The 25,601-nt window shown below is 36.6% G+C and overlaps 2 protein-coding genes across 6 annotated transcripts in view; both read left to right on the top strand.

Moving 5' to 3' along the window:
• Positions 1–19,471, top strand: part of Crtc (CREB-regulated transcription coactivator) — a 38,741-nt gene extending 19,270 nt beyond the window's left edge. For 2 of the 5 annotated variants that reach the window (XM_074097743.1, XM_074097740.1), the window contains 7 exons: positions 2,061–2,108; positions 3,539–3,649; positions 4,597–4,692; positions 10,410–10,496; positions 11,481–11,637; positions 12,105–12,274; positions 13,963–19,471. In XM_074097743.1, coding sequence (XP_073953844.1) covers positions 2,061–2,108; positions 3,539–3,649; positions 4,597–4,692; positions 10,410–10,496; positions 11,481–11,637; positions 12,105–12,256 — 651 coding nt within the window. In that variant the 3' untranslated portion in view covers positions 12,257–12,274; positions 13,963–19,471. Of the gene's footprint in view, positions 1–2,060; positions 2,109–3,538; positions 3,650–4,596; positions 4,693–10,409; positions 10,497–11,480; positions 11,638–12,089; positions 12,275–13,962 lie in introns of all 5 variants that reach the window. The other 3 variants (XM_074097742.1, XM_074097738.1, XM_074097741.1) reach the window with 2 other exon arrangements.
• Positions 19,472–20,507: 1,036 nt separating this feature from the next.
• LOC141435152 (uncharacterized) lies at positions 20,508–24,631 on the top strand. The gene is made up of 4 exons (XM_074097737.1): positions 20,508–20,767; positions 21,190–21,277; positions 22,077–22,202; positions 22,516–24,631. The coding sequence occupies exons 1-4, from the start codon at positions 20,670–20,672 to the stop codon at positions 24,463–24,465; spliced, it is 2,262 nt and encodes a 753-aa protein (XP_073953838.1). The 5' UTR covers positions 20,508–20,669; the 3' UTR covers positions 24,466–24,631.
• The last annotated feature ends 970 nt before the right edge of the window (positions 24,632–25,601 follow it).

The raw sequence follows: 25,601 nt of genomic DNA, 5'->3' as shown, positions 1-25,601 counted from the left end.
GGTAGGCAGCGCTAGTGCTGGTGGCACGCTGCTGTGGCGCAAACTACCAACTGCCATGAAATTGACCCAATGCACGCCAATGAGTGTATAGTTACAAATATCATTCAATCTACACATAGAAACAGCGGTATCCGCTTCCAAAGACACATTAGGGTATTTGACACCAAACAAAACTGTACTTTTTATGATTTGTTGTCAAGATGCGATGTCCTCTTGTTTTTTGTATGGTTAAAGTGAGCTCTAACTTCACTGATTTACCAACACAATTAGGTTTTTATTCGACTGGATGGCAAACGAGCAACTGATGATAAGAGATTTAGACACCTGCAACACCAGATTGCAGATGCGTTCTAGAGGCCTAATATGGGATACCTCAAGTGCCAGTAAACCGGCTGTCTTACTCTAATGCAAGCACTGCTATTTCACGGCAGGATTAGCAAGCAAGATGGTGGTAGCAATCCGGGCGGACCTTGCAGAAGGTCCTAACCTGCAAATGTCTGAAAAATTAAGAAACGCTTGAAACTTTTTATATCGATAGGAATAACCTTTCTAATTAACAGAAAAAAATATCAGATTTTTAAGTAGCATCTATTAATTTTACTAATGAAAGAGTTTTTTTTACCGCCAAATTACGACAGTCCGGTTGGTTACGGGTTGTTCCATAGTCCAGAATAAAAAACATTAAAAAATAATTTATGTATCTCTGACTCGATCGTTTTGACAGGTGACACTCTTTACCGGGCCGAATAATACTGACATGGAAATACCGACCCTGTTTTTCATGTACGAGTACACGCCCATAGAAACTGACATGAGCTCGTAATTTGGTGATAAAGAAAACTCTCTCATTTTATTAAATTAATTGATGCTACTTAAAAATCTGATATTTTTTTCTGGTAATTAGAAAGGTTATTCCTATCGATAAAAAAAGTTACAAGCGTTTCTAAAATTTTCATCCATTCCCCATTGTCTATTTTTTTGAAAGCAATTAAAATCAAATTTGACAGCGTAATTTTTTTATATTGGTCGACACATGTGTGGTCAGTGGTCATATAACCGGCATCCCATCTCACTAAAACATCACTGAAGACGGACGGGGCGGCTGCAACGATCGAAACGGGAAAACGCCGCAAAGCAAATCTGGCGGACAGAGATATTTGCGGCTTTTGCTGTTGAAACTCTTGGAGAGTTCTTGGAGAGTCTTGGAGAGTCGGGAAACCTGAAGCTCGAAAACTTTTTCTTTTTGAAATCCTGTTTTTTCCACAGGTGATCATAGATAAGACTGGCTCTTTCCTCAATCAACGTTTGTCATCAACGTAGTAGCACAGCTAGCCTTATCGGGTATCCTGCCCAATAGTAGTGATAATGTGTAAACGTAGGTTTTAAGCTTAAAAAAATAGTTTTATTTTTCTTTTCTTTTATTATATGACAACCTATTTGTTCATTTCTTTCTTTTATTTTAAAGTTCATTGGCAAATTAGTCTGGTTTTTCGAGCAGTGTTTTTTTTTAGAATTGCATCTCAGAATTATTGATGAATGGTGTCAAGTACCCTATTGGAGCCCTAAGCAACAATGGCTTCCGTATAAGGGCAGAACCCACTGTAAATTTTCTAAGCACACTAGTACAGTCACCAGCATTAATATCTGCCACAGCGGAGCGTGCAAAAATATCTGACACGTCCATCCGGCCCTAGAAATAGAGTCATATCAGATATTTATGCACGCTTGTTGTGTCAGATATTGGTGCTGGTGACTGTACCATAAAAGTTCATGAGTTTGTTTTTATTACAAGGCAAGGTTAAAGCAAAGTATGTGTACTGAAACAAGCGTTTCTTTAACTTTCCAAACTAGGAAGTATTGTAAATACCGTCTCCGCTCAAAATTGGCATTATAATCGGATTTTGAACTAATTAATCAAGTAATTCCTAACACATGGCTTTGGAATATAACCTGGTTGTTTCCATCAAGCACTAGTTTTCCGATAGGCATATTTAACATTTTTTTGTTGTTATCGTTTGTGTTTATTTGCCTTCTACACAAACCATTTTTGTTTATTTCAGAATCACTTATCTGTACCAAACACAAATAATTATCTTCATCATAATAAGGTTCGTTTTCTTTTTTAACATCCTTTTAAAGTTTTTCCAGTTCGCTTGAGCTTTAAAAATGCTATAATATATGTTGTTGGTGCAATGATTAACAGGGCTATCCTTGCTCATATTAATACTAAAACGGATCATCTCATTTATCTTATCAAATCTAACATTTTTTACATCTAACATTTGTTATATCTAGCAATTGTTATGTCTAACATTTGTTATATCTAACACTGGAAAAATCTGCATGGAAACAGTTTTCTCAATTTGAATGCTCTAACTTTAAAACACGTTTTAAATGGTTCTAATTCAGCTTTCGAATATTGAGTTTCACTGCACAAACTTTTTAAAATATTTGAATATTCTTCGTGTTTGGTTATGATTTCACCTTTTAACTAACCCTTTTAATAAACTAACTTTATTTATCTCAAAACTAATAGAGTGCAGCCAGGCTAGCACTATTTAATGTAGTAAGTAACACAATTGTAGGGATGTTATATATAAGGGGTGATCAATATTAATAGGTATATGATTTATCGTATCTCGAACTTTAACTTTGAAGCATAATATATCTGCAATCATTTTTCGGGACCAATTTTTTTATATTTGAGACAGTCGGTATGTGTCCCCAGGAAACTATATTTATAAAAACTAAACTAAATTTTAAAATGATTAACAGATTTAAATGATAAAAGTTTGGTTTCTTCTCAATGATCTACAAATATAATATTTCTATGAACATGGAGAAAAGGTTGTCTCAAATATAATTGTTTTTTTTTTTCACATTACTTGCGTATTCAGCAAAACATAACGGCGGTTCGCTACTTTATTCTATATTAAGCTTCTCGAATCATTGGTTCTAACTGCATGTATCTGCTTTGTACAAAAACACTGTGACTGTATATTATAACATCTTTAACATATCGCTGACCGAAGTTTTTTTTTTTTTTATTTTATCCCTTTTGAATGGTTTGGCAGTTGAAAGAAAGTAATTTACGTGTAAAACAAATATGTAAAATATTTAGTTTTTTTTATGTAAACATATGACATAGCAATAACTTTTTGTATGAATTATGATTTTGTATGAATGAATTAGCACCTTAATTCTTAAAAAGAGGGGATCAGTCATAAAGTGCTATTTGGGCAGTTAAAAGTTTATGAAGTTTACTTATTTATTTAAATCGATTGCTTATGTCAAATTCTAATTGAATTTTGATATAAAAGGTATGTTTTAATTCGAGCCATTAGTGCGTTGGAAATTTCAAAGAATGAATATGTATATGTTTAATTGTATGATAAATGACAAATGATTTTGCTATTCAGTTTTCTTTAATATTTCTGCTGCTGCCAAAACCTTTCTAAAACTATACCGTCACATTGTTTTTGATCCAATACTGTCAATTTTGCACTCAGCTCACGCAGTCTGTTCTGCCTGTTCACAGAACATGTCGCCATTGGATCACAGTTGGATATCTTCGAGTTGTTATCAAACGCAATGTAGTCCACCCTCGCAATATTCCTCCACATCAAATATCAATATACCTTCACCAACGGTAAGTGATTATTTGCAACAGTGACTATAAATTTACTTTGTACAGTATAGCCGCACTGGCAAGGCTTGGAATGGACACGTTAAGTTAGCACGTTCTGTATAGAGATATGAGTATTTCTCAAAAAGTTGTCCCGTCATGAAATTGACAAGAAATCAATTTAGTCAAGAAATACTACATAAAACTTCCAAAATTTCTTAACGTTAGGAAAACGTCACGAAATCTTGTGAGGAAAAAAATCGTAATTTTGTGACTACATCAAAACTTTTTATTGGATCCAACAACAAAGATTATCTGACTTTTTATCACTTTTACCACAAGGTTTTTTATATATTTAAAAACAATATTACTTATTTTTTGTAGTGTTTTTTTTTATGTGGACAACTGAAAAATTGAAAAATGGATAACTTTTTGAGAAATAGTCATAATTATACCATACACACGTTCAGTGATTATATCAAGCATCTGCGAAAACTTGAAAATGCTGTTCATTATGCAAAAACATAAAAACACTAAATATAACAATCGATATCGCTATCGTCACAGCAGGAATTGACGGTTAATACATTGTTTAGTTTTCTCACAGTCGAAGTGAAATGCATGTAACTTGTTCATAAAACTCATTTGACCCTCAACTATCAACCCTCGCCTGCGGTTTGGGTTGATAAAAACACCTTGGGTAAAATATCGTGCATTTATCGACTAGTTGTAGAATTTAGTATTTAAGTCCCATTTGTACCGTGCAATTTTTATTTTTTCTATTTCGCGGCCGAAACAATGGCCCCTCAGTGGATATCTGCCAGTACGCGATGAATAGAGAAAACGCTCGCCTTGCTGTTGTGACCGGACTGTGACCAACAAACGACACTAAGTTACCGTGCCACTGGTCACAATCTTGGTTCTATTTCCTACTTGAGATGGCGCTTCAAGGAATTTATGGAAAATTCCAGATGGTGCACAGTCCAGGCAGCCCTGCGGAGTCACCGCAGACAGACTACAACAATCTGCACCAAGCGTTACTGCAGCCATTCGAGCAAATCACCATGGTGAGTTCGCACCCTAAGGATTACACTCGTTCATTTATTGATTAACCCTTAAATGTGTGTTTTCAACCACCTAACAATATGTACAAGCTATAGATAAAAAATATCAAAAATATTTCCACATTAATGTGAATTAGAATAGAATTTTGTAGTGTATATTTGCTAAAGAAATTCTTTGCTATGATTGTCTCTATGTGGCAGTCGGAAAGTAAAATACAGCTTCTAGGTACTGCATTCAAGGGTTAAATAGAAAATTAACAATATTTTTTTATGTTTAGTTGAGCTAATATGTTTTTAAAGGTTTTCGCTGGGTTCCTACACAATAACTTAACAAAACAGACATAGCTAGCAATGATGTCTCTCTGTTACAAACACTGCACAAAAATGTCTGGGATGAAACATATATCTATGTGAACTCTCTAGACACTTTTGATGTATGTAATTATTAGAGAGCGGATTTGAAGTAGCGATTGCAAGTTTAATATGGACATGACTAGTGCGATTGGTTAGATACAAAGATAGATTTATTTATTAGACATCATGTTATTTATTGGTCTTACAGTTATCTTATTACTTACTTACCACAGTGCAATTTTATACAAGATGGGTCCTGTAACAGTAGCAAAAATTAAACCACAGCTTCCACTCTTCATCTTGAGCTTACTAGTTTTGAAAATAACTTGTATGATAATTTTTATTACAGTATAAAGTTTAATTAGGCAAGCAATGTGTGAAATCCGTTATTTTGTTACGTGACAGGCGATGCCATTTAGGCTATTGGATGCCGTACATTGAAAACCATTTAATTTAATCCAGCAGGATGGAACCCATACTATGTAGGTGAGGTAGACGACTATTGTTCCATTCCTGCTGGCTCGTGCTGAGGCACCGACTTCGAGCTAGTAGGTACATAGAAAAATATTTTCAAGGGTTTTGTAGTTGGTGCCATTTTCCGTTATTTTTTTTGAGTCTGTTTTACTTTTTTGTTATTTTTTGCTCTTGTTACAGGGCCCACCCGTTAGATAATTAAATTCAATAAATGTTATTCTTACAACAAACTATGTGTAAAGAAATATTCTAATTAAAGGAATTTTATACAGCTCAAACATCCTATTTATTACGGACCTATTCCATATTAAACTTGTTCTCGCTACTTCAAATCCACTCTAGTAATTATCCATTTCAACAGAGACACATTCATTGTATAGATACGCTAGCTGGAACAGTTAACAGAAACCTGGCTGTAATTCATATTTCTTTGTTACAAATCACTATGCTACAATGGAATAATAGCAAGGAGTTGTAAGTAATCGTAGACTTTATATTAAATGTCATGAGAATACAAATGATACATTAAATTTAGGTCAAAATTTAATTCAGAATACCTGAAAATTAGTAAAATTAACCCACTCACCATTTTATGAGAAATCACTAAAACCAAAGCACTATTTGAGAACCTAGCACCGAACCATCATGAGAAAGCACACGTAGAAGCAATAATGTTTATATGCTGATTTATTCGCTATGATTGGAAATGGTGGGTGCCCCCCGACGCCTGTGTTGTATACCGTGAATTTGCGTATTTGTTAGTGATGTTATAACAAAACTCACAATCTGTCATTGACCGAAGCTAACGATACTAAATTAGCTAGATGTGGTTGCTTTGAGGAGCGCGTCTAAGTTGGCCGTTCCTTTCTTCCGAACGGTAAATCCGTAAACGAAGAAAATTGGTTAAAAAAAAGTGGTGTTAGTGACAGTTATTAAAAATTGGCGCTGTATGAAACGGGAATTTTGATAGGACCAGAATGGTAGTAGAGTCACAAGATGTCACTCCTCCGATGGCGATCCTTTTGAGTCTGGCTAATGAAAGATGAACGCGGCAAATTAAAAAAAAAATCAGATGGTATCACCATAGAATAAATAATAGTACAAGTACAGAATGCTTCTCTGCCGTACAAAAGTGACGTTTAGGCATAAAAATCGTGCATACTTTATGCTTCTATGTCTATCGCATGCCTATTGGGTGGAAAATAAGGAATTATTTAAAACGATATGTTGAACATAAAAAGGTTAATGCGATATTTTTGAGAAAAAGTAAATCTTAAGAACCACAATTGTATTGACCAGTTTTGAAAGGGATATTAGTATCAAAATATTTTCCAATGCCTACTAACCTAAAAACAAATTCGGTCACCGCATCTAAACACTCTTTTTTCTTTTTGAACAAGGCTTCTCTGTTTGTTTTTGTTTGAATATTGTTTCATCCATATTTCGGCAGCAAATTTCCAAAACACTCTATTTTATTTTAACACACGAAGGTACTAAACTCAACAAGTCACAGAATAGATAATAGTACAAGTTCAGGTGTCTGTTTTCTTATACTCTTTGGTCTGTTTGCCCATGACATTTGAATAATGTTGCCACTCAAATAATAGCTGGGTCCAGCTTTCATTTGCCAAACTCTACCAAAATTGACGAATACGAACGAACGAACTAAAATTAATTACATACCCATGCTACGAGTGCATGTGATGTGGCCTTTTTCATAGCAAAGTAATCGGTTTTAGTTCATGGATATATTTGTCGATTTCGGTATCGCAGAAGATACGGCGGTTGAACTGCTTCGCGCAGCCGTAAGTTAGAACCAAAGGCTACCAACCCTAGTAGGATGCAACATTTACCGATTGTTTCTGTATGATAAAAATAAACATGATTTAAATCCAACTCTGCAGCATTGAAGTAGCACCATCGTTGACAGATTGTGAGTTGCTAGCGAGTATTTCTGAGTATAACGTTGGTGGATTGGTTGGCCAAGGACTGGGCGCAGCTGGTGCAGAGTCTGGTGGAGTCGGGCTGGACGGCCCACGTCCAGGTCGCGGAAAATGTACGACACATACCCCCCACCCGTCACACACGCTCAGTTTTAGGGTTTCTTTTGGTTTCACGACGTCCGCAACTGAAGTCGGTTGCGGATTTTATTTTATGGTCGCGTCCACTACGCTTTCTGTAAAATTGGAATGTATAGAAGCATTATTTCATGCTTTTTTAAAATCAAGACCCAGTTGTGTGTACTATACTTGTAACTTTGTGATATAATATATGGTGTCCTATTCCTGGGCATGTTTGCCGTTTTTGGCACATTTTAGGTTCACATTACTCCAGTAAAATCGTTCTAGTGGCATGATACTGCGGTGCTCGAACTGTCTCGTACGACTCGTTAGTATTGTGAGCCCGCAGTGTATCGCCACTGGAACGCTTTTACTGGAATAATGTGAACCGGGCATTAGGCGACTATTTTGTACATTTTTGAATATTTATCTAATCTATCAGCATTAGATATAGAAATTGAATGTAATTAAGTAATTATGTGTTTTAAACAATAGGTACTATAGATTTACACTCTGAAAAAATGGTGGTTCATTTAAATTTTATGGAAAGTAATAGATACCGCTCTTGTATAAGCTCAAGCTTTAGAGCGTATCTGAAAATCCTTGCGACTTACGGCCAATGATAATTAACTGAACTGCGACGGATGTCAGTTGCGGATGTTATCCTAAGACTAAAAGAGACCTCTCACCGAAACAGTAGGGGATGGAGTGCACTGTTTCACTTGCAGATGAAACAAATGAGCGGGACGGTACGCTAACGCCTACTGTTCCGGCGAGTTTAAACTTTGCAGACACGCGCACCTTGAATTGTACACGTAACTTGATAGTAAAATGTATCCGGTAGCCAGACGCCTTCATATCATGGCAAAATTAATGTTCTTCTCTCACTCGTCAGATTTATAAATTGAGAGATAGAATTTCGTTAACTCGGCGAACTTCATCGAAAACTTTAGTGTTCCAATACGATCGACGGGTTATATCAAGCAATAACAGGAAACTTAAACCAAATTAATAAAAATAAATGGACACGATTAGTTCAAATAAGAGTTGCTATAAACTACTGTATAATTCAAAGATGCGACGTTACACAACACCATCCGATATGAAGATAAATCACATTCGTGCAAGACACATTTACCAATTCAACGCATCTTGCTAATATGTCTGGCAACGCCAGTGACCTATTTCCAATGTAGACGGGCGAAATAAGCGTTCGTATTTGACGAGGCTTTAAAAAAACAATACAGACCTCTTGCTGTATTTGCATAATGTGATCATCTGAAAATATTTTATCCTACATAGCCGTTTGTAGCATTATTCAGTTATATTTAAAAAGTTGTCATTGAAAATTAACACTTAAGATTTAATTAATGTTACTTAACTTGCAATATAACATTTAGTGCTACAATGGCTGAAACTACTTCACACGTACAAGCTTTAGTTTATGTATTTAAATATCTTATATTCCACATTCGGCATGCTACGCAATTTAATTTTTTTGCGTCTGTATACCTTTCTTACTTAAGAACGTCTAGTTAATATTACATAACTTATTTTAATATCTACTTACGTATTTAGAATTTAAACAATCCATTAGCTTTAGTTACATTAGCAGAAAACACTTATCATTAGACGCATGGAGTCTTGTAGAACACTGGGATACAAGCATGTTGTCTAAATATTACTAGCACCATAAATTAGGATCTCTTCAGGTCAGAATCTTTAATAGCGGTGACAGTGTCTGTGCAGTATTATATGTATTTTCAATTATCATTTAATTTGCTCTTTAATCATGTCAGGAGTCGTCGGGACAATACGGTATTTGACTATTTTGTATATGTTTTATAAATGAAAACTACACAATGCCTGTTATCGAATAGAAAAACAATTTTTAAGCTATCTTTACAAATAACAAAGTTATAAAGGTTTGAAATTCAAGATTAGACAGAGAAAGACATACTGGCATGTGACGTCACACGCCAGTACCGCCATACTTGCTGCATAGAGAAAAGCGTTTGAGAAATAGACAGGTATATAGATTTTTCAAAAAATCACTATAAATCCAATTTTCAACCGATCTAAATTTTCTCTTCGCTAAACACTATCTGTATATCTATATTTTCATAATAATATTAAGATATGGCAAAATCAGGAGTTGTCAAATACCGTAATATATCGATTGCTCGCTTGGTTGAACAATTATCTTTTGTGTCAAAATATAGAGAACAACTACACAGGAAAAATAAAATAAAATCGATTGGCAATCAAAACGTAAATTTCAAATACTACAAAAGACTACAAAGGAAATGTTGCCAGCCATATTTAAGATGTCATTGGATAAATAAAATACTGTGCTCATATAACACTGTCGCTGTTACCCCTGGTCTAGTATTACTTATACTACTTATAGTTATTGATTTTGTCCGTGTCTTTGTGATCTTTTTAATATCGCTTCCAATTTTATCTATGTAACTCTTGTTACAAAGTAAACAAGAGTCATGTAGTAATTTTATCTTTAAACGCAGAATTGTACTCGATTTAAGATATATTATAGTATTTCGTGTAATTTGTATAATAAATAGGAAAACGTGACGGTACTTTTAAAGTCAGCAAGTTAATGTCCAATAAAATCAAGTGGCGTCATGCTTTCTACATTCTATAGCTTAAATTTAAATAGCTCTAGTTTTATATCCTGTCATGGTAGATAGTGGTTACGTCGTGTCGTTTATTTTTTCAGGGTTTGCTGCATTTTAATCGTATTCTTTTGTTTTTCGCTTGCAACATGTTTTTTTACATTTCACATTGTTAATGTTAGTGTTTTGTTCTCACCAGCTGGATTCACCGGTGTCGAGTTATAACACGACGTATATGAACCACAGTTCACCGCAGACAACGAATTCACAACACACGTATCCCCAGGTAAATTGTGTTTTTTTTTTTATTAATCGAAAAGGGTTTGCTTGCTAATTATTTTGGTGCTGCTAGAAAGTTAACTGGTACTTTACTGTACTACTTAGTACAACAAACAGACAAATAAATGGGATTCGGGCAGTAAACGAATCTATTTTGGAGGACTAATAAAAGTGTACTAACACAAAACACACTGCTAACACAAAATCAAAACAGTGGCACGCATTTAGCTTTAGTACCGTGCATAAACTCGATTAAAGACGTCAGTTATCCGATTTATTTCACTATGACATCACAGATATCTGACATGTAAAATCAATCAATGACTGGTGTGTTCAAGTATTACGTAACGCATTTTTTCTTGTAAAACGTTACGATGCGTTAGATGGGCGGGAGGGGGTTTCGAACAACGCGTTATGTCGCAGTTTTTATAAAAAGTTCATACTATAATACCCTATATACAAAAGTGGGAAATTCGCATCATACTTGCCTATAAATGCTCTCTGCTGACTTGCTAAAGTTTTAGTAAAAATTTAACAAATATAAATACTAAGTAGATATTAAGGTGCTTGACTCTATCGTATTGGGTAATGTAATAAAAATGTATATTCTTGAATGAAACAAGTAAAACTTAACAGTAGCTATACAATAAACAATTATAAATAGCTATAGGAACGGCTTCACGGAATCCGCACCGGCGAAGCAATTTTAACTTCACCAATCGACTATATCGAACACTTTAAAACGCGAAAAGGTTCACGAAAGGTTTACGTTCCATCTGAAGTACTTTAATATGATAGTCGTTTAGGCAGTCTTAGTTATTCACATAATGAAAATACTTAACAAAACACGAATATGATAGATTTTTTGCCGCTACTGTAGGTTGGATTGTTGATAATTTTCAAATATTGCGTTACGTAATAATTGAACGCCCCCTACGGGCCTATGCAAAGTAACGCCTGAATTACTCATTTGAGATAAACGTTTGTCCAGTCCCCAGGCAACTGCGGCACGAACGGCACGGGCGCGGCGGCGGGCGTGCCGCGGCGGGGCGCGCGCGACCCCGTGCCGGGCGGCGGCTACGCGCTGCCGCCGCTCGCGTCGCCCGCGCCCGCCACGCCGCCCAGCATACCCGACATCATACTGACAGGTGAGCGGGACCGATGCAACGGTCGGCCGAGACTACTTACTCGAATACAGGTGCTCCACGATAAAAAAATAAGATTAAATGGTATGACAACGAGACACGCTGAACATTAATAAGTTCAGCTGAACATAATTTGTACGTCAAATTCGTTCGTCCAATTTAATATTTTAGAAACATCTATCAGGTGATACATTTAGTTTTTACTGATCTTTTTATTATTCTACTCTAAGTGGAATTTTACTTTCCTCACAGTCGAAATGAAAAGTAGAGTGTCTAACTCGGGTGAAATTACCCATTTCCCCTCGAACTATTGGCGCTCTCACTTCGTTCGAGCGCCTGAAATATCTCAAGTGAAATGGTACACTTTCCACCCTTGGTTATCAATTTACTATACAACTTTTTTCCACACTGCATTGACAGTCCCGTCCAAATTAACAAAATTACGCAATGTGCAGAGTATTCGTTCGCAGATTACTCGGGCGAACTGGACCCCGGGATCTTCGGCGGCGAGGAGGCGCAGCTTCGCGCCGGCCTCGACCTGGACGACCTCACGCTGCTGGAGGAGCCCAGCGCGCTGCTGCCGGACTCGGCCGTGGAGCACGAGCTGCTCGACCGCTTGTAGTACACCAGCACTGCGCAGGTCAGTCGCCTCGCCGCGCCGCCCACACTGACCTACTGCGCTACTGGGCTACTGGGGGAGCCAGTCGGGTTATTCTTGTACATATCGAAAATACAAACTGAAACATAGTTTTTTTTTATTCGACTGGATGGCAAACGAGCAAGTGGGTCTCCTGATGGTAAGAGATCACCACTGCCCATAAACATCTGCAACACCAGGGTTTATTGCAGACGCGTTGCCAACCTAGAGGCCTAAGATGGGATAGCTCAAGTGCCAGTAATTTCACCGGCTGTCTTACTCTCTACACTGAAACACAACAATGCAAGCACTGCTGCTTCACGGCAGGATTAGCGAGCAAGATGGTGGTAGCAATCCGGGCGGACCTTGCACAAGGCCCTACCACCTGCAAATCTTATTTTAAGAAACAAACAAGCTGAGATATGTGGTGCATATGAGAAATTCGTGTCTGGACCCCTGTCCAGTGGTGGTGTAGCGGTATAGCACGTGGCACGGAATGCCGAGGACCTGGGTTCTATTCCCAGTGCTGGTCTATTTTTCTGTGCATCTATGTTTGTATTTTCGATATGGGTTTTACGGGATGACCGTAAAAGTAACAAAATTTGGAGTTGAAATAAAAAATACAAAAAGACTCCAAAAACCAATCATAATTATTCTTGTACCTCGTTGCCATGGTTACGTCCCCTGGACAAACTCTTTAAAACCATAAGTTTATGTACTATCACCTAAGCACATAGTGGCATATATTATAATTACAGTTTCAGTTAAACTGTCACTTTTGTCTCTGGATAACGGGACAGCATAACATACAAGAAAAAGTTGATTGCACCAGTGGCATCACGTGGTTTGTAACATATTCTATGGGTGACAGTCTTCACCTACCGGCCCGTATTATACCGACATGGAAATACCGACCCTGTTTTCGTGTACAAGCACATTGACACCCTGGTCACGAAATATCAGCCCGGCGTGCAACCTACCGTGGATAATCAATACTGACCAGATAATTACCGGTATGTCAATTACTTCGAAGAGGAATAGGTATAGTGTAGAAAATAACTTAATTTGGCCCTGGCGCTTCGGCGGCCGCTGCAACGGCACGCTTGCTCGGTTCCCTCATTGTGGCCGCAATTGTACCTAACACCAACGAGTCGAGAAATACCTCTCGGTATTAATTGGCTTTCGTAATTCCGGTATTAGTCAGGTAGGGAATTTTAGAGCGGTATATATTCGTACCCTGGTGGTGGTCTGTGGCCTGGTAGGCGACAGACTAGCAACCTGTCACTATTGAACCGTTTTTGTCAAACTTAAAACCTAAAATTGCTAAAAGTGGCTCCGAAGCGGTAACGTTTCGTGTGCTCTGCCTACCCCATTTGGGAATACAGGCGTGATGTTTGTGTGTGTGTGGTTGATATTGTGTGACCCGAATTTACCGCGCTGTTACTTCGAAGCCATTTGGGCTTCCAAATATCAGGCCGATAAGTAAAGTGATGTCGGACGGATCTGAGTGTACGGTCGAACAATTTGAATCATGACCCAAGGTGGAACCTTTTAATAATCAATTTCATTATGATTTTCTTGGCAAAAGTATGAGATTTCAACATGACATTAGTAGCACAAAGGTCCACCCTGGGTCATGATTAAATTTGTTGGACTGTACACCTGATCTGTCACGCTATGTTTGTGCGCAGGTCCACCGGTGCGCGTGAGTGGTTGGCGCATGCGCGAGGGCGCGCCGCCGCCGGCGCGGACTCCCTATACTTCATGACAATTTCTATCGTTTCAAGTCTGAGTTAGTGAACGTAGTCGGTGTAGCGAGACTAGCAGTAGTGAGCGCGGACGGCACATTCCCAGACCGACGTCTGAGCGAGTGCGTGTGTTTATTGTTTTTAAATGTTTTACTCAAGTTTCTTATTCGAGGGGTTAGGTATAATATAGGTATAGATTTTTTTATCGAATCGATTACTTTATCGATCATTCTTGTACAGCGTGGAGTAATTATTTTTTAAATAAGTATTGTGAATATTTACTCGAATATCATTAGGGAATTTGATTCGGAGTTAATGGAGATATTTTCGTTTGTATGAGACCGCAATGTCCGTCTCCGTATACATAAAGAAATTTGAAAGTGTTCACTTTAATAAAATTGCATTTAAATCGCTAATGTTGCATGCTAGTATAACAGCAAATGGCCAAGGAAAGTTGAAAACAAATTTTCGACTGTTATAAGTTTTAATAATTAACTAAAGTCTCCTTTTATCTTTGTAATGCATATTTGTCACTCAACGATTGCTCAAACGTTGACTGATCTTTTTTCTAAATTAACGTGACGCTGTTTCTTAAGCATTTAACTTCTACCCAGTTACATACATTTTGTAATATAGATAACTTATTCTGCACCAAGTTTGTTGTACAGCATGGTTACATGTGCCCCAATTCCTTTTAATTATAATCAAATAAAATCGCCTTTAGGTATTATAAACTTTGTCATGACAAATTATTTCATTATTCTAGCATAGTCTGTGTCGCTTCAAACCGACATATCGGTCTTGTGTTTTAGTTCTATCGATAGTTTCTTTAATATCAAATTATGTCCTAAATTTCTTACACAATATAGTTTTGTACGCATTGTAGAATACACAAACACATAGTTATGGTTGTCATGACAGGGTTTTTACCCTAGTTACCATTTAGGATCCGTTTTAACTTTAAGAATAACTTAAATTACCTTCTTCTAGTGAAACGTTAAAACGTTACATCAGCAGCGCGTTATAAGTTATAATTAAAATTTGTTTTAGGGTTTTATTAACATGATTCAGAATATACTTTTCCAATATAATAATTATAAATAATAATAATAATTGCTTATTGGTTTTAAAGAACATCTCGCACACATTTTACAAAAATAATGTCTAATAATATACCGGGTGGGCCCTGTGACAGAAGCAAAAAATTAAAACAGGTTCTGCTACTCAAATGGAACTACTTTAGTTCTGCAAATTTCAAAAATTAAGTAATTTATCATTGTTTATTCCAAACAAATTAATTGGTATTTTCAATGTACGGCATCCAATAGTCTAAATGACATCGCCTGTCACGTAACAAAATGACGGATTTCGCAATACATTGCTTGTCCAATTGAACTTTTAAACTATTATAAAAATCATACATAATACAAGTTATTTTCAAAAGTTGTAGAACTAAATTGGCTCAAGATGAAGAGTGGAAGCTGTGGTTTAATTTTTTGCTCTTATTACAGGGCCCACCTTGTATAATAAACAATTTAGAATAATAGTGTACTGCAAATTATGTAAGAAAGTTGTTATGTATAGATTAATAGGTGAGGCATCTACCAAAAATATAAATAAGGGAATTCATGATTATTTACTCTTTAATTGACGTCTCATAGTGCAGTACAGTACAGTCAACAGCAGAAGTGGATGAGCGGTTAGGGTGCTCAAAATGATCTACACACGACTCTACTGCCACAGTAACAAGAAAGTGTTTTGATTATTTTAAGCACCACAACTGCTCATTTACACAGGTTACTGTACATATTCCAGTTTGCGCTGCTGCTGTAATATTTTTACATTTCACTACTTTATTTATAACTTCGTTGTGCAAGTCCAAGTGTGCCGTTGCCGTACGATCGGTGACGTTCGTTGTAATTATAGAATTGTTAACGAAAAATTTTAATAAGCTTTTGTCGCAAACATATCTATGTACTTATGTGTGGTTGCGAGACTCGTTTCCGTGTGGGGGTCAATTTTAGTAGCCACTTAATTGATAGGGTAAACGTTATTATAGCATGACTGACACTTGCTGCATCCCGCTGCTTTACCCTGTTTCATTCCAAAAAATTGCAACTTCTATTGACACTGGTGACAGAAAGATAAATGATTATATTTGAGACCACGGGCGATGCCCAAAAAGGGTGCGGCTCGATAGATATAGCATTTGATGTAACTGTAACATTTTGTATAATGCTGCATTTGATATAATGCGATTTATTCGGAAAGTTGACTTTACATGGTTCATGTTAATTCTGTTTTATATGCTTTGGGGCAAATAAGGTTAGGTTTATTTTGTAAAACAAGCGTAGAAAGTTCACTTCTTGAGTAAATAGAATTGTATCAAACGTAACATTAAAATTTATAGCTACATCAAAGTTTTCTTTTGGCTATTATTACACCCTTGAAAAATGTAAAAGTAATGCTGAGTTATCAGTGACATAGACATTTACTCTTTGTTAAATTTAACAGATAAATTTTATTTTAGTGTTGGGTATAAATACTCGCATGCCGACCGAATTCAAGTCAGTAAACCATCCGAAGTTAAACTTTGCATAGTTATTAAGTTTTAAGATGTTTAATGTGACACAATGTATTCGCAATATTATTTTTTCCTATGTTTTAACTACATAATTGTATTGTATATCGGTTGGTGTACTTGACACGCAGAGTACAAATTAATTTTAACTTGAAAATTTTATGAATATTGCGATTGCAGTGACGTTCAAGTAGGCACTATATTTTTTTTCGTTTTGTGAAAATGCTCATTTTATTACGTTTTAAGATTCTAGTCAGCAAGTTATGAGTTCCAAACGAAATAGAATGTTCAAACAGCGGCTTCCATTCCATTCCACGATTTGAATTTTGATTGCGTACATTATGGATGAGTTCAATGCGGAATGGTTCAGTTAATATGAGGGAGAAAACATAGCCACTTGTACGAGGGCATCCGGCAACCATGGCGTGTATAAACGGCGTATGTAACCGTCATGAAGGTTTTTTTTTTACATTTACATAGGAGTTTATGAGTATTAAGACTAGTGGTTTGTGGTACCTGATCAAATTCCTCTTTGTAAAACTTTATATGAGTAAAAAAGAGGGGCATACTTTATTTGTTCCTATTTACTACCTTGAGGGAAGACCATGTCTCTGTGGAAAGCCTCATGTCCTCGCTATAAGTGCGCTGTCTTCTTGTAAAGTGATGACAATTTTAGCGTCTGTATTTTTTTGTTATGTTGTGACGTTAGTTTTATTGTATGACATGAATGTTACACAATTTTATTGGAAACGCCCTTATGTCTCATAGACATATTTACTGTTGTTTCAAATCATAGAACGTATGATTTTTGAAACGTACAGATTTTTAATATAGCTTGCTTTGAGTTTGAACTGCAAAGAATCAAAGAACCAAATGCTTGATGTGTTTTTTAAATTTTACGTATAATGATGTTTATATTAACTGATAATATTGTTGATGTGGTCTAAAGTTTAATTTCACTGCAATAGTTAACTCTTACTGTATGACAGGTAATTGTATAAATAGTTATTGTATCATAATTGTGATAAAGGAAAAAAAGCACAACATAAATCGTAGAGAAGCCTAATATCTGATGATAATGTAAGAGTCTTTTCTTAAAAGTTCATCGTAGTTTTTTCTAAAGTTAATTCGTTATGTACATCTTATGTACCTTATAAGCTAGGCTGCAGTTTGCAGTGTGTAGGCTAAAAGTCGTGGGTTAGTTCGAGTCTGGATAAGGTGCAATATGGTTTTTTTTTATATGTTGAAAAATGGACATGCCATTAGATGTGATTCATTGTATTATGTATTATAAAACGATAATATTCAAAAATATAAAAATGCATTATCCGTTTTGTCGTGCTAGCGAACTGTAACAAGTTAGTAGGTGGCTCTCAATTTCTATAAAGTAACTAGAACAAAAAAAAACTTTTGCTCTCTCCTGTGTCAGAAAAAGTACGGTAGAAATTAAATAAACAAAGACAAATATTATTTAACGAAGTGGTATGTATGTAAAACGGCTAAAAAGTTATAGAACTTTTTTTAACGAAATTCTACTCTATTTACTAAAATCGAACAGCCACCTCCATTTCCGTTACTATCTGGCCTTTATTACTTTAAGTTCGAACTTCGTATCGTGCCGTGCCATCCTACTCGCGCTAATAGTATTTAATAGGTTAATGAGAGGGATAGTAGGTATGATTCGAATTTTGGAGTAACCTTACCCTGCTACACATTTTTTTACGGTATATTGACTACAATTAAAGACAATTACGATCAATATTCCGTAGAAAATGTATCGGATATTAATCTTAAATTATTTAAAAATAACTTTTTCTGATGTTTCGTGCCGATTCATATGGATCACATAGTACTTTGTAGAAACAGAACACCGATCACGGTCATGGTGGTAATTTAGATGCGTTTAGAAAAGACGAGTGAGACATATGGGAGCAATTTACCATTACAAAAGTTGCGATTTAAGTGTCATAGAAAAGCCATGTATTTTGGGATGCGTTAAAGTGTCCAATATTTTGAATTATTTTTATTTTCAACAAACTTCAATATCCCATAAGTGTTATGTGCCATAATGTCTATTCTTGTTCTGTCACACTGTTGTCGATAAATGCATCTCAATATTGTTATTGACGCACGCCGATGTGCTGTGAATGTGGCATTCTAGTTTGCTACGTCATTTCACAGGAATCGCCGATTCAAAGTGCAAATCCACATCAAAGAAATGTAAATAGCAACTTGTAATGACCATGTTCTTGTCCTACTTGACAAATATTTTTCGTTGGTAAAAGTTGTTTCGGCAATGAAAGAGTGTGAACTAATTAATCATTTTAATTACATGAAATAGCGTCCTTTGAAAAAATGACTTGGAAACGGAACACAAGTGTAAAAACTAATGTGTTGTATCCTGATCATGAACGTAGTCTGAATCGTTGTTTTAAACATGAAAAATTGTAAGTTGCTATTTTGAATGTAATTGTGGTTGGTACCTTGCGGTTGATGAACAGATCCCTTGTTACAGTTCTCACTTGACAATTTTTAGTTCTGGCATTCGTTCGAATTCGCATTTTGGATTTAGGTTACGAGGTAGTAATAGTGTAATGTATGTGCAGTTATGAGAAAACTCGCTCCTTAAAGGCAACGATACACCAAATCGTGTGATGAGTATTTCTAAACTCTTTGACCTTTGATGAATTTGTATGACATTAAATTTAGAAATTAATGTTTTTTTTGTTTCTCAAATATGCACAAACTTATTGAGAATATTGCAGTAAGATGTTTCAATGGTTTGTTTTATTTAAACCAAAATACATGTACATAATAAGTGTGATAGAGATGAAACGGTCTCATTTAAAATAAAATTGTTGTAAGTACCTATTTCTGTTTTTTCTTTTTATCATCTGCAGATTTGGTTCCAGTACTTATAACATAAGGTATCAAGTGGTTTTCATTTGTTAGGACGCCTAGCACTCATGGCAACGTGAAGCAGTCGCTAATTAATATCAGCACTGTATATGTGGGCAGGTCTTCAAAAAGTGTTATTAGTACCAGATTCAAGCCCTGGTTTCCTTATACCGGTCCTTTAATATCGGTATATTTGATACAGATGACATGATCGGGCGGGCGGTGCTGGATACTTCAAGGATGGAAACTGAAGTACCTGTGCATGGGGCCGAAATATAGTTTTTCTCAAAAATGTCCGTAAAAGTTACATATTAGAAGGCGAAGTTAAAAAGTTAAAGAAGATTGCTGGCTCACTAGCTCGACAATAATGTCGCATACAAATTCCGAGTCACAAATGTCGAGTCTCAAACTTAAGAAGTTAAAACTGCCATGGAAATGTTATGGCCGGTATGAGTTAATTTGTTGGAGCTCCGGACTTTTTTTATTGTGTCTGAAATAGCTGTTCCATATTTACGCAACAAACTCTTTATTGTACTAAATAAAAGGCTTATGAGAAAACACAAAAAAGATTAAAGACAAAAAAAAAAAACTATTCAGTGGCTGGGGCAGCCATGTACACTGCTGATCTGAAACAGCTTGTGGTGTTTTCGGTGGAAAAGTACATCTGTAGTTTTTTTAAGAAAAAAAGGCGGAAAAGAATAAAATGTCAATATATTTTGAGAAAAACTTTACTCTACGGAAAAAAATTACTAAAGTACGGTCTCGAAGCACGAAGGATTCGTACGAACTCATGTATGCGAGCGCGACGGCAGATATTTAGGCGCGAACAACAGAGACACCAGACACATAGTGAAAAGTTATTGTACGAAATGCTTCATGCCCCGCGACCAGACTATTACTATTACAGCACAGGACAGACAGGGCCTCACTTTGCCGTCGCTGAATTCTGTGGTTGATTTTTATTTCGTCTCAGAATGTAAATAGCGACTGAGCTGAGTGCAAGCTGTTTGCGATATCGCTCGCTACAATAAATAGCTCCTGAACAGGCAATCTTTTATATCAGAACCAACCTTTACAAAATCGTTAATTAAATGTTACTGGCTGTTTGAAAGAGAATATTTGAATTAGTTCACTTGTCACTCAGTTGTCAAACTTTTGTAAACGGATTTTGATGCAAAACTTTAAAATGCGGTGTGTATTGATGTTGATGTTATGTTGTGTGTTAAGCCGGGTTGGCAGTCGGCCTGCAGATCAGGCCTTCCAAGACAGGTATGTTCAATATTATTGTAGTCCTTAGTGAATAGAATTTTACTGATTTCATATGTTAGAATGTACAGTCGAGGTCACAGATATCTTTACACTTTAATACAGTCGCCATCAGATATTTATACATGAACTCTAATACCATAATAATAGAGTGCATGTGCCGATATAATATTATATACTATGACAGGTTGCCTACAAGCAGCGGTAGTGAACTTAATCAAAACGTAAATCTGTGTAAATTACAAATTGAGAGATATGACTAACATTTAGATGCTGAATATTAATATTCATTTTTTTTTTGCTATGAATTTAATCATAATTGAATTTACTGAATTGGTCAATCTCTTAAACTTAATTACTGTACTTATTTAATACTTAAGGATGGTATAATGATTTTCGTATTTATGTTGTTACTTGTATGGCAGTGAACTGGAGGAGGCGGATTATGATAGGAACGATGAGGCTTCTGAAGACGATCGCCACGACGACGAAGATTCACCACTTGATGATAAAGTAAGCTTTATTGTGGTTATACCGAGAGTACCATTTGAACAAATTTTTAAATTTTTCGTCAATTATGCCCTTGTACAGTCACCAGCATTATTATCTACCACAGCGGAGCGTGCAAAAATATCTGACACGTCCTTCCGACCCTAGAAATAGAGTCGTATCATATAAATTTATGCACGCTTGTTGTGTCAGATATTGGTGCTGGTGACTGTACTACCGAAGGTGCGATATTTACTGATGATACATTTTGGATCTAAATAATAAACAAGCTTCATCGCCAGTACCTATTTCTGGAGCGGTACAACTTAGGGATCTTTAAAAAAACGGGCCTCTCCTTTCTCAAAAGGCCGGAAAAGCATCTGTAACTCAACTTATGTTATAGATGTCCATGGGCGGCGGTGATTGCTTCCATTAGGTGGATCACCTGCTTGTTTACCTCTTAATATCATATAAAAAAATCAGTTCTGTGAACGGCTAACTGAGACCGGTAAATCTTCGCGGCGTTGGGGGCAGGAATATACCGTATTGTACGCATAATATTGCGTTTTTATATACAGAGACGCGATGCTGATGCATGTTAGTACCTATAGACCCAGAGGCGATGCTAACGCGCATTGGCATCGCTACCTATATATACTGTAGTCTTTGATCGCTACAATCGCGCCGTAAATTCACGGGCAGGTGACGCGCGTGATTTTATCAATGAAAACGCGCGTTTATATCGCTTGAAACGCTACTACAAACGCAAACAAACTGTTCCGCGGAATGAAAAATGCAGTTGGCCTATGCATTTGCCTTTCAGGTTTCAAAAGATAGCAGTCACGGCGAAACAGACACAGTGCAAGCTCGCCCCAGCAGAAATGAATACTTGACTCAGAATGGACGTGCACCTGCCGGCCACATGACTAGGAGGAACACTTATGATAATGTAAACCAATGTTTTCCAACTTACTTTACTTTCATTATAGACCTCAATACATACTCGTATTGGGTCACTCTGTAACATTTTCTTTCTAAGCCAAACTACTGTTGGTTGTTGTTTCCGAGTGTAGGAATAATTATAATTAATAATTTCTGTAAAAAAAAATGATTAAAAACTTTAGATAGAGCCTTTAATTTTGTATTGCATATTTTGACAGGTTTCATGCATATTTTTAGCATTTATAATGAATCTTCATGCGTATTTTAGTTTTTTTTTTATCTTGTGTATGTCATACGAGATTGATAGTGTTTTTTTTTAGTTTGCAGAATACAAAACGGGCAGAAGAATCAAAGTGCGGGACGAAGACGCTGCTATTGAAGAACCTGAACAACCTTACTTTAAACGCAGACAACCAGGCAGATTTGCTAGTAACAACTATGGCAATGACCAGCTATTGCCGAATCCAGAGGCCTCGGCCAGTGGGTTCGAAGACAATCCATTAGAAAGCGTTGGTTTGAGAAATGACGCTGTCAACAGACGTAGAAACGGTGCTCGGCTGGAAGACGATGGGGAAATACTTTTTGAAAACGGCGATAATAAACGAGTACAAGTCACTAAAGTAATGAAAAATGAACCCAACGATTTTAATGCAGAGCCTAGTGGACAGTCGCATTTCTACAAAAAATATTATAACCCGCTACGATCTGAAAATATAGAATTTGAAGAAGGAGGAAGTGAAGAAAACCAGGAAGATTCACAACGTGACCGACGTGAAGTACAACAGCCGACAGCTGAGGAGCCTAGTCCACCTGAAACTAAAGAAAACAAAGAACTTCATAACATCGCGAACGAAGATGACCAAGCTGCTATAAAGAGACACATAAAAAAATTATCTAGTGAGGAGCTAGACGAATTGCTGAACTCCCTTTCTGAAGAGAAAAAAGCTCTATTACAGAAGATAATTGAAACTGATGCCAGCAATGAAAATAATAACTTGAACAAACGAGAAATAACTAAAAAAGCTGGCGCTGTCGAGGAGAACAATTTTTTAGATGGTGGAGCACTAGATACAAATAAAATTTCTGGGCCAACGATAAATTTAAACACTGATGGTGCATCCCAAAACACTGAAACTACTGAAAATATTAATTCAACCGTTTGCCCGAATGATATTGGAGAAACTTCTACCTCAAAAAATTCAGAAACTAGTCTTGCTCATTCAGTTAACAAGGAATCGACTAACAATATTGATGAAAACGCGCAAGATAGCGCTGAAGATAACGGGGCCGCAGCAACTGCAGAATTAGCGACATCTAAGAATGAAAATAAGAGGGAAGTGAATTTAAACGATTTCAACAACGAAGAGACTCTTGATAATCATTTAAACCCTGACGATTCACAAGATGCTTTAAACGACCAATCGTATGTTTGCTCTCAGGATGAAGATTTATCTCAACTGATGGATGATGAGGAACAGCTACACTATGATGTTCGAAATACGCAAAAGCGGGACACTGAGCAAGAAAATGATGCAAATTTATCAAAGTCACTGCAAGAATCCTTTCCGAACTCTAATTCATATGATGATTCCGGAGCTTATGCTGGCTCTGATATGGCACCTTTAATTAGAGTGAAAAGGAGAAATAAGGAGCACGCAGTTAAGAAACGTGCAGCTGCTATTATGCCAATTGAATCCAAAGTAGCGTATGTGCCTTACCGAGCCGAAAATGAAGACGAGGACAGCGATGAAGGCAATGAATTCTATGACGATGGCTTTTTTGATCGTACGGCCAATTTTGCGAAGAATGTTAACAAATTAAGTGATTCGCGGCGCAAAACACTCAGATTGAATGCTGATGGTACTGCAAGTGAAGTGAAACAATCAAATCTTATGGATAACATTGGTAGTGATACAATGAGCATTGGATCCGACACAGACAATGTTTTGTCGGGAGTTGAAGGGGTTGACGACAATTTGATGTTCAATGGTGCAGCCAGAGAGAAACGATCGGTGGAAAAAGGTTCAAAGCTAGAACTAGCGGATGACCTTATCAAAGAAGATCTTTCTTGCTCTCAGCGCTCGACAACCGTCGACGGCAGCAAGAAATCGGAGAGTTTCTCCAATCTAGTGAACTATGATGGCAACGAAGCCTTCGGACCTATACCTAAAAGCTACGATGGAGAACTCGGCCGATACAAGAGAATAAGGCGCTTGAAACAATCAGTCAACCCTGACGAACTGTCCTCCCCTAAGACAACCGGCGAGTAACAGGCAAGTAACTCAATATTTCATAAGCGTTTTAATGTTTGAGGAACAAATAGTTTTAATTACTTTACATGGGTTATTTTAGAACTTGGTTTTAAGTTTCAATGTCACTGTTGAAATATTGTTATCTAAATGTGGTTTAGCTTTGTTATTATATTCTTAAGATTTTTTTGTGTGTTTTATTTCTGCAGTACAGTCACCAGCATTAATATCTGCCACAGCTGAGCGTGCAAAAATATCTGACACGTCTTTCCGGCCCTAGAAATAGTCTTATCAGATATTTATGCACGCTTGTTGTGTCAGATATTGGTGCTGGTGACTGCACATACTGTCTTCTTCTAACTAGTAGACAACGTAACAATGATGCTATCATGGTTGAAATTGGCTTCAATTAACTGACCACTAGTCCTGATTAATTTAATATTCTTGTTACTGACGTAACTTTTATGATCTTGTAGTAACCGTTTCGCTACAACCAAGTATAAATATTTATATTCTTAGATTACGTATTTTGAGTCAATCTGAAATTGTCTTAGTTCCAAAATGACAAAACTGTCATAGATCTTATCTTTTTTTGAGATAATAACATTTCGTAACGACGTTCACTCAGTACTCCTGACATCTATAAAGAACTATTTTAGCAAAAAAAGTAAAACCTACTCCAAAATAATAATAAATTAATAACAAAAAATGGAACCGACTACAAAACCCTTGAAAATATTTCTCTAGGCCACATCTAGGCTCAAAGTCGGTGACTCAGCACGACCCAGCAGGAGGGATTGAAACCTATAGTATGTAGGTGAGGTTGACGACTATTGTCCCACTCCTGCTGGCTCGTGCTGAGTTACCTTCCGGCTTCAGCATCAGATAAGTACGAAAGAATCGTTAACTTAAAGCTTCTTCTTAGTCGCTTATCTAGGTATATTAAGCATGATCGTTTATAGACGAGCGAGCATTACTTAGCTTTGACGAGTTCCATTGGTCATCTACGGTCTTCTTCATCAGGTCCAGTTTGTTTTACTTTCCGAGTGTAAATGCTTAATGCCAAAATCGCCATAGGTGTGCCTGTAAAATTTGAGGTTTGCCCTCGATTTCCCTAGGACCCCATCATCAGATCTTGACTTGGTGACAGTGGGACC

The sequence above is a fragment of the Choristoneura fumiferana genome, chromosome 14 (genome assembly GCF_025370935.1).
Source record: "Choristoneura fumiferana chromosome 14, NRCan_CFum_1, whole genome shotgun sequence".
Lineage (NCBI taxonomy): Eukaryota > Metazoa > Arthropoda > Insecta > Lepidoptera > Tortricidae > Choristoneura > Choristoneura fumiferana.
This window is presented reverse-complemented; position numbering and strand designations above follow the sequence as displayed.